The following is a 9,737-nucleotide window of genomic DNA, read 5'->3' on the forward strand; positions in this document are numbered from 1 at the left end:
GCTCCGATCCAGCTCGTCAACGCGGGTAAATCAAGAGAGTCCCGTCGGGTGGGAGTGGGGCGTCGATCCAACCGTGATCGGCGGGGGGGGGGAGAATCAATCTCTCACAGAGTCTGATTCGGAATTCCGAATCAGACTCTGTGAGAGATTGATTCTCCCCCCGCCGATCACGGTTGGATCGACGCCCCACTCCCACCCGACGGGACTCTCTTGATTTACCCGCGTTCAGACTGTGAGAGATTGATTCTCCCCCTCGCAGATCACGGTTGGATCGACGCCCCACTCCCACCCGACGGGACTCTCTTGATCTACCCGCCTTGACGAGCTGGATCGGAGCCCCGATCTCCGACCGCACGGGATACCCCTGCACCCATAGCCTCCAGATTCAATCCCCTTGCATCAATCATGTTTGAATCGCTACCTTGTTACCGCCCAATGGGACCCCTTTGACTCACCTTGATTCTCCAATTGATTTGTACCACTGTCTTCACTGTACAGGACCTCCTAATTTTCCCCGGAAAACCAAACTATCAGCACTGTCCATCAATCAACCCAGTCCTGATGAAGATCCCAAATTACAGGGATCGAAACGCCGTCGGCCACGCAGTGCAATTGAAGGCGCGAACATACAATGTGATTCATCTAAAACTATAGCCAGCCCATAGTAGAACCAAATAGACCACAACTCCGCTGGAACCATATTGTTGCCTCAAGTCACTGTATATATTCCTGCACTAGTCACCTTGCACCGTCAATGCTGTTCACATTGTCACTTGCGTCGCCACCGTGCACATCACTTGCACTTCTTGAGCACCAAGTACAATTAGGGTTGTACTAATTGATTTGTTTACAGTGCTGCTACAACTGTAACTTCCTGTTTTGAATAAATATGATGCCATGAGCACATTTATAACTTCGAATGAGTCTCCTTTTTACTTTCTGATAATGTTTTTAACATATCCGTTATAATTGTCTTTAAATAATACCAGTTGGGATACCATATGTTTATATTACAGCCTAGATCACTGGCACAAAACACTGATTCACAAATGTCCCAACTTGTGCCTGGAGGTCCTTCTTCAGTGCTAGTTGCTGGTCTATTCATCAACGCAGGTAAAAAAAATGTGTCTGTCTCCCTCCCTGTGTCTGTCTGTCTCTCTCCCTTCCTCTGTCTCTCTCCCTCCCTCTGTCTGTCTTCCTCCCTCTGTCTGTCTGTCTGCCTCCGTCTGTCTCCCTCCCTCCGTCTGTCTGTCTCCCTCCGTCTGTCTCCCTCCCTCAGTCTCCCTCCATCCCTCTGTCTGTCTCCCTCTGTCTGTCTGTCTCCCTCCCTGTGTCTGACTCCCTCTTGTGTCGGACTCCCTCCCTGTGTCTGTCTGTCTCTCTCCCTCCCTCTGTCAGTCTGTCTTCCTCCCTCTGTCAGTCTGTCTTCCTCCCTCTGTCAGTCTGTCTTCCTCCCTCTGTCAGTCTGTCTTCCTCCCTCTGTCAGTCTGTCTTCCTCCCTCTGTCAGTCTGTCTTCCTCCCTCTGTCAGTCTGTCTTCCTCCCTCTGTCAGTCTGTCTCCCTTCCTCTGTCAGTCTGTCTCCCTTCCTCTGTCAGTCTGTCTCCCTTCCTCTGTCAGTCTGTCTCCCTCCGTCGGTCTTCCTCCCTCTGTCTGACTCCCTCCCTCCGACTCCCTCCCTCCCTCCCTCCGACTCCCTCCCTCCCTCGGTCTGACTCCCTCCCTCGGTCTGACTCCCTCCCTCGGTCTGCCCTCCTGCCTCTGTCTGTCGCCCTCCTCCCTCTCTCTGTCGCCCTCCTCCCTCTCTCTGTCTCCCTCTCTCTGTCTGTCTCCCTCTCTCTGTCTGTCTCCATCCCTTTGTCTATCTGTCTCCCTCCTTCTGTCGGTCTCCCTCCTTCTGTCGGTCTCCCTCTGTCTGTCGCCCTCCTGCCTCTGTCTGTCACCCTCCTCCCTCTGTCTGACTCCCTCCCTCCCTCTGTCTGACTCCCTCCGACTCCCTCCCTCCCTCCGTCTGACTCCCTCCCTCCCTCCGTCTGACTCCCTCCCTCCCTCTGTCTGACTCCCTCCCTCCCTCTGTCTCCCTTCCTCTGTCTGTCTCCCTTCGTCTGTCTGTCTCCCCGTCTGTCTGTCTCCCCGTCTGTCTGTCTCCCTGTCTGTCTGTCTCCCTGTCTGTCTGTCTCCCTGTCTGTCTGTCTCCCTCCCTCCCTGTCTCCCTCCCTCCCTGTCTCCCTCCCTCCCTGTCTCCCTCCCTCCCTGTCTCCCTCCCTCCCTGTCTGTCTGTCTCCCTGTCTCTCTCCCTCCCTGTCTGTCTGTCTCCCTGTGTCTGTCTGTCTCTCTCCCTCTGTCTGTCTCTCTCCCTCCCTCTGTCTGTCTGTCTGCCTCCGTCTGTCTGTCTGCCTCCCTCTGTCTGTCTGCCTCCCTCTGTCTGTCTGCCTCCCTCTGTCTGTCTGCCTCCCTCAGTCTCCCTCCCTCCCGTCTGCTCCCTCTGTCTGTCTCCCTCAGTCTCCCTCCCTCTGTCTGTCTCCCTCTCTCTGTCTGTCTCCCTCCCTCAGTCTCCCTCCATCCCTCTGTCTGTCGCCCTCCCTGTCTGTCGCCCTCCCTGTCTGTCGCCCTCCTGCCTCTGTCTGTCGCCCTCCTGCCTCTGTCTGTCGCCCTCCTGCCTCTGTCTGTCGCCCTCCTGCCTCTGTCTGTCGCCCTCCTGCCTCTGTCTGTCGCCCTCCTGCCTCTGTCTGTCGCCCTCCTCCCGCTGTCGTCCTCCTCCCTCTGTCGGTCACCCTCCCTCTGTCGGTCACCCTCCCTCTGTCGGTCACCCTCCGTCCCGCTGTCTCCGTCCTGCTGTCTCCGTCCCTCTGTCTGTCACCCTCTCTGTCTCCGTCCCTCTGTCTCCCTCACCCTCTCTGTCTCCCTCTGCCTCCCTCTGTCCCCCCTGACTGCCTCCCTCTGACACCCTGTCTCCCTCCCTGTCACCCTCCCTCTGTCACCCTCCCTCTCCCGCTGTCTGTCTTCCTCCGTCTGTCTGTCCCCCCTCCCTTTGTCTATCTGTCACCCTTTGTCTGTCTGTCTCCCTCCCTCTGTCCGTCTGTCTCCCTCCCTCTGTCCGTCTCCCTCCCTCCCTCTGTCAGTCTCCCTCCCTATGTCGGTCTCCCTCCGTCTGTTTGTCTTCCTCCCTCTGTCTGTCTCCCTCCCACTGTCTGTCTCCCTCCCACTGTCTGTCTCCCTCCCTCTGTCCCCCTCCCTCTATCTGTCTGTCTCCCTCCCTCTATCTGTCTCCCTCCCTGTGTCAGTCTCCCTCCGTTTGTCTTCCTCCCTCTGTCTGTCTCCCTCCCTCTGTCTGTCTGTCTCCCTCCCTGTGTCTGACTCCCTCTTGTGTCGGACTCCCTCCCTGTGTCTGTCTGTCTCTCCCTCCCTCTGTCTCTCTCCCTCCCTCTGTCAGTCTGTCTCCCTCCCTCTGTCTGTCTGTCTCCCTCCCTGTGTCTGACTCCCTCTTGTGTCTGACTCCCTCCCTGTGTCTGTCTGTCTCTCCCTCCCTCTGTCTCTCTCCCTCCCTCTGTCAGTCTCTCTCCCTCCCTCTGTCAGTCTCTCTCCCTCCCTCTGTCAGTCTGTCTTCCTCCCTCTGTCAGTCTGTCTTCCTCCCTCTGTCAGTCTCTCTCCCTCCCTTTGTCAGTCTCTCTCCCTCCCTCTGTCAGTCTCTCTCCCTCCCTCTGTCAGTCTCTCTCCCTCCCTCTGTCAGTCTGTCTTCCTCCCTCTGTCAGTCTGTCTTCCTCCCTCTGTCAGTCTGTCTCCCTCCCTGTGTCGGTCTTCCTCCCTGTGTCGGTCTTCCTCCCTCCTTCCTCCCTCTGTCTGACTCCCTCCCTCTGTCGGACTCCCTCCCTCTGTCTGACTCCCTCCCTCTGTCTGACTCCCTCCCTCTGTCTGACTCCCTCCCTCTGTCTGACTCCCTCCCTCTGTCTGACTCCCTCCCTCTGTCTGACTCCCTCCCTCTGTCTGACTCCCTCCCTCTGTCTGACTCCCTCCCTCTGTCTGACTCCCTCCCTCTGTCTGACTCCCTCCCTCTGTCTGACTCCCTCCCTCTGTCTGACTCCCTCCCTCTGTCTGACTCCCTCCCTCTGTCTGACTCCCTCCCTCTGTCTGACTCCCTCCCTCTGTCTGACTCCCTCCCTCTGTCTGACTCCCTTCCTCTGTCTGACTCCCTTCCTCTGTCTGACTCCCGCCCTCCGTCTGTCGCCCTCCGTCTGTCGCCCTCCGTCTGTCGCCCTCCGTCTGTCGCCCTCCGTCTGTCGCCCTCCGTCTGTCTGTCTCCCTCCCTTTGTCTATCTGTCACCCTTTGTCTGTCTGTCTCCCTCCTTCTGTCGGTCTCCCTACCTGTGTCTGTCTTCCTCCCTCCGTCTGTCAGTCTCCCTCCATCCGTCTGTCAGTCTCAGTCCATCCGTCTGTCTGTCTGTCTCCCTCCTTTTGTCTATCTGTCTCCCTCCTTCTGTCGGTCTCCCTCCGTCTTCCTCCCTCCCTCGGTCTGTCTCCCTCCCTCCATCCGTCAGTCTCCCTCCCTCCGTCTGTCAGTCTCCCTCCCTCCGTCTGTCAGTCAGTCTCCCTCCATCCGTCTGTCAGTCTCCCTCCCTCTGTCTGTCAGTCTCCCTCCCTCTGTCTCCCTCCCTCTGTCTGTCTGTCTCCCTCCCTCTGTCTGTCTCCCTCACTCTGTCTGTCTCCCTCACTCTGTCTGTCTCCCTCACTCTGTCTGTCTCCCTCCCTTTGACTATCTGTCACCATTTGTCTATCTGTCACCCTTTGTCTGTCGCTCTCCCTCCCTCTGTCTGACTCCCTCCCTCTGTCTGACTCCCTCCCTCTGTCTGACTCCCTCCCTCTGTCTGACTCCCTCCCTCTGTCTGACTCCCTCCCTCTGTCAGTCAGTCTCCCTCCATCCGTCTGTCAGTCTCCCTCCCTCTGTCTGTCAGTCTCCCTCCCTCTGTCTCCCTCCCTCTGTCTGTCTGTCTCCCTCCCTCTGTCTGTCTCCCTCACTCTGTCTGTCTCCCTCACTCTGTCTGTCTCCCTCCCTTTGACTATCTGTCACCATTTGTCTATCTGTCACCCTTTGTCTGTCGCTCTCCCTCCCTCTGTCTGACTCCCTCCCTCTGTCTGACTCCCTCCCTCTGTCTGACTCCCTCCCTCTGTCTGACTCCCTCCCTCTGTCTGACTCCCTCCCTCTGTCTGACTCCCTCCCTCTGTCTGACTCCCTCCCTCTGTCTGACTCCCTCCCTCTGTCTGACTCCCTCCCTCTGTCTGTCTGACTCCCTCCCTCTGTCTGACTCCCTCCCTCTGTCTGACTCCCTCCCTCTGTCTGACTCCCTCCCTCTGTCTGACTCCCTCCCTCTGTCTGACTCCCTTCCTCTGTCTGTCTGTCTCCCTCCCTCTGTCTGTCTGTCTCCCTTCCGTCTGTCTGTCTGTCTCCCTTCCGTCTGTCTCCCTCCTTCCGTCTGTCTCCCTCCTTCTGTCTGTCTCCCTCCTTCCGTCTGTCTCCCTCCGTCTGTCGCCCTCCGTCTGTCTGTCTCCCTCCCTTTGTCTATCTGTCACCCTTTGTCTATCTGTCACCCTCCTTCTGTCGGTCTCCCTCTGTCTGTCGCCCTCCTGCCTCTGTCTGTCACCCTCCTACCTCTGTCGCCCTCCTCCCGCTGTCTGTCTCCCTCCCTTTGTCTATCTGTCACCCTTTGTCTGTCTGTCTCCCTCCTTCTGTCGGTCTCCCTACCTGTGTCTGTCTTCCCTCCTCCGTCTGTCAGTCTCCCTCCATCCGTCTGTCAGTCTCAGTCCATCCGTCTGTCTGTCTGTCTGTCTCCCTCCTTTTGTCTATCTGTCTCCCTCCTTCTGTCGGTCTCCCTCTGTCTTCCTCCCTCCCTCGGTCTGTCTCCCTCCCTCCATCCGTCAGTCTCCCTCCCTCCGTCTGTCAGTCTCCCTCCCTCCGTCTGTCAGTCTCCCTCCCTCCGTCTGTCAGTCAGTCTCCCTCCGTCTGTCAGTCAGTCTCCCTCCGTCTGTCAGTCAGTCTCCCTCCCTCCGTCTGCCAGTCTCCCTCCATCCGTCTGTCAGTCTCCCTCCCTCTGTCTGTCAGTCTCCCTCCCTCTGTCTCCCTCCCTCTGTCTGTCTGTCTCCCTCCCTCTGTCTGTCTGTCTGTCTCCCTCCCTTTGACTATCTGTCACCATTTGTCTATCTGTCACCCTTTGTCTGTCGGTCTCCCTCCTTCTGTCGGTCTCCCTCCTTCTGTCGCTCTCCCTCCTTCTGTCGCTCTCCCTCCTCCTGTCGCTCTCCCTCCCTATGTCGCTCTCCCTCCCTATGTCGCTCTCCCTCCCTCTGTCGCCCTGCCTCTGTCTGTCACCCTCCTGCCTCTGTCTGTCACCCTCCTGCCTCTGTCTGTCACCCTCCTGCCTCTGTCTGTCACCCTCCTGCCTCTGTCTGTCACCCTCCGTCCCGCTGTCTCCGTCCCTCTGTCTGTCACCCCCTGTCTGTCTCCGTCCCTCTGTCTCCCTCACCCTCTCTCTGTCTCCCTCTGTCCCCCCTGCCTGTCTCCCTCCCTCTGTCACCCTCCCTCTGTCTCCCTCCCTCTCCCGCTGTCTGTCTTCCTCCCTCTGTCTCCCTCTGTCTCCCTGCCTCTGTCTCCTGCCCTCCGTCTCCCTCCCTCGGTCGGTCTCCTCCTGACTCCCTCCCTCTCCCTCCCTCCCTCTGTCTCCCTTTACCTTCCCCTCTGTTTCCCTCCCTGTCCCTCCCTCTGTCACCTCACCCTGTGCGTGTGTCTCCCGGGCACAAACACAGCCGCACCCCAATACTTCACAGGTCTTTAAAAGACCATTTGCTTGTTAACGAGGCTTTGTTGTATTTCACCTCTTCTCCACTCAGACTATGGCTGGAATCGCCCGGCCCCCACAGAGCATAATCTCTCCGAGTAGCACTGCTGCAACCGACAGTGTTTGCGGACAATGTAAAAAAAATGATTTAAAACACAGATACGATGTGTGCAAGGAAGGCTTGCAGGGCCGCAGGTGGCCCGCGAGCCAAACTACGAGTACCCGTGGCATAGCCAATAGGTCTCGCCTTTGGGACCTGCTACATAACTAAATACTTATAAGGTCCCAAAGGCGAGACCTATTGGCTATGCCAATGCTTGTTGAAGTATGCCTTAGTGGCAGTGTTTGGAATTATCGTGTCTATCCTACAAGCACCAACCAAAGCCCCTTCTTAAAACTAAACTCAATCCCCTACTTTCTTAATTGACGTGTAATATTCCATTTTCCTTGAGATTAAAGTGTTCCATGCATTTCCCTAAAATGCATACAACTGTTACACCTATTCACCCCAACAAGAAACCTGTGGACTACTTACATGGTTTGAACGTTTGCCTGATTTGAACTTTTACCATACTTTTTTTTTATCTGAACGAGGGATCTGTTCTGACTCCCCAACAAACTCAAGTGTTTAATTGCCTCTAAAGAAAAAAAGAAGTGCCTCAAATTCCTTCAATGTTTTCAAGAGAGGTTTTCTTTAAGGTGTGAATGGGGTCCCCATAATGTAGTTAACTTGAAGGCATAAAGAAACGTGAGGGTTTGGCAAAGATTATGGTTACCTTAAACTACAAGTGTTGAGTATAATCGAATTGTTTTGTCACGACACTACTATGCTTCAGAAAATGTACTTTTATACGGCATGAACATCAACACGATGCTTAAAGACATTCATTGTGATGAAATAAAAAGGTTGTACTTCGCATCATTTTCGGAAAAGATTTCTCATAGGCTCTCCTCTGACACCGCTCCGAAAACTTCTCTAAAAGGATTAGGACACACCTGTAATGTTTTATATTTCCCGTTTAATTTCAACCCACATTTTAATAGATAGACTTTAATCCCAAAGTTTTAGCATTACATACCCGGGAGGCAAAGCTAAAAGGTGTGAAGGTCATTGCTAACAAGAGACGTTCGCTGGTTAAATAAAAAGGATGACTCCACACAATCTCTCTGGTGCCCAGCAGCATTTTATGTTTTACATCTGGTGCTTTTCTCCACGTCACCGTTATTTTTTTCACTCTCAAATCATTTTCTAAGCATCTTCACCCTTTTTGGTCCCTTGAATTTGTTTGCAAATTGTCAAGAAGCATCACTCACTCCTTCGGAGTCTGATGCTTTAAATTCTCTCATTCTGTTATGCTATGTCTACTTTTTCAACCCTGTGAGGGGTTCCCCCTTTCTAAGGCTTATTTGTATCAAACACTTAATTTTATATTGTTCCTGTTAGTCCCAAAATCAGCTACTCAAAGTCCATTTGTTAGGCTGATTCATAGTTGTATCTTTCTTATTTTAGTGTTTCTCTTTCTCTAGCCTTTTCCTACCTTAGCCAAAGCTTATCCTCATTTATTTCCCTTACTTTTATTACAGTTTTGATTCTCGTGCCGTTTCATTTTCGGTTCTTCTCTGACAAACTATTGTCTTTCGTGTAATCTTTCGACCTCTTTCTTCTTATCTCTACTGCTCTTCTCTAAATAGACCTTTCTCCTTAAGGATGATGCATTAGGTTTTTTAGCCATTGTCAAAGTTCAAGAAGGGTGACAATTTTGCTTTTTGTGTGTTGAAATGTTATTTTGTAACAGCTTAAACTAATACAAAGAAAATCGTCCACATCAATAGATTTCTAGGAAAACTTTCTTTTCAAGCACACAGGGCCACCGTGCATTGACAAGCTTCATACATTTAATCTTCAGAAGAAAAAAAAAGTTGAATGCATTTACTCCCGGGCATAGACAACCCTCTACAGAAAAAACTACATACATTTTCCGGCTTGAACTAAGTGCCCATCATAGGTCCACAAAGAAACTTCATTTCCACCCCCCTACCGCCCAACTCCCACCTACCTGATACTGCGGATGATGAATCGTTCCTCACTCAGATTTTTCCAGGCGCCAGACAGAAATTCGCGGCACCAGGTGTAGGCCTTCTGGCGGGTGCGGTGGTCCACACACTCTTCGACCTGTATATCCTCCTGATCAGGCTCAGTCTCCATTCGCTGTCCGGATACCAGACCCCCGGCGACACAGATCAGACGCTCCAACGCGGGCACCGCCTCGCCGCTGGAAGAAAACTTGGTCTTCATGAGCGGTCTTGAGGGTGGCGAGCTACGCTGGGAATGGAGTCTGTGAGGGGCGTGTAGCACGCGGAGGGTCGTTGATGGAGTTCTGGACGTACCGATGTCTATGAACCGTTAACGCGGATTGAGGAGAGCGGGGTCACCGCAATATACCCTGCGTCACCAAGATTTTTACCAAAAGGAAAAAAACACGTTTTCAATTTCCGGAAGATTCTAGTTATAAGTTCTGTTTTTAAAATAATGGCTTCCTGAAGATCTGCCAAAAGATGCGAGGATGCGATCCGAGAAGCGAAATGAATGAGCGACACAGCACAAAAATCTGCACTGAACGCCACTCGCCGTAATTATGCCAATTTTCAGCAGTACGCTGCAATTTATAAACTCTGACTGGCTACGCCACAGCCCGGTATTTGCCGACAGTAAATTTTGATTGGACGCTGGGAGTGATTGAAACCCCGCCCTTCTTTTTCCCCTGCAGGCTGCGATATTCTGCTGCGCAGCGCCCAGACAATCTAGCTGGCGTTGCCTTAGAAACAGACAGCCAATCGTCCACCTACCAGATTTAGTTGAAGTGGAGAGAACAATATGGCGACTGCCTTGGCAGGATTATCACCCTGCAGGTTTC

At 53.7% G+C, this 9,737-nt stretch overlaps 1 protein-coding gene across 2 annotated transcripts in view; it reads right to left on the reverse strand.

Moving 5' to 3' along the window:
- Positions 1–9,465, reverse strand: part of LOC144823928 (choline kinase alpha-like) — a 171,507-nt gene extending 162,042 nt beyond the window's left edge. For both annotated transcript variants that reach the window (XR_013608859.1, XM_078682849.1), the window contains exon 1: positions 8,880–9,465. Coding sequence is in view for 1 of the 2 variants with exons in the window: in XM_078682849.1 (XP_078538975.1) it covers positions 8,880–9,118 (239 nt within the window). In the remaining variant the exon portion in view is untranslated. The remainder of the gene's footprint in view (positions 1–8,879) is intronic.
- Between the last annotated feature and the right edge of the window lie 272 nt (positions 9,466–9,737).

Source organism: Lissotriton helveticus, chromosome 3_1 (assembly GCF_964261635.1).
Source record: "Lissotriton helveticus chromosome 3_1, aLisHel1.1, whole genome shotgun sequence".
In the NCBI taxonomy this organism is placed as follows: Eukaryota; Metazoa; Chordata; class Amphibia; order Caudata; family Salamandridae; genus Lissotriton; species Lissotriton helveticus.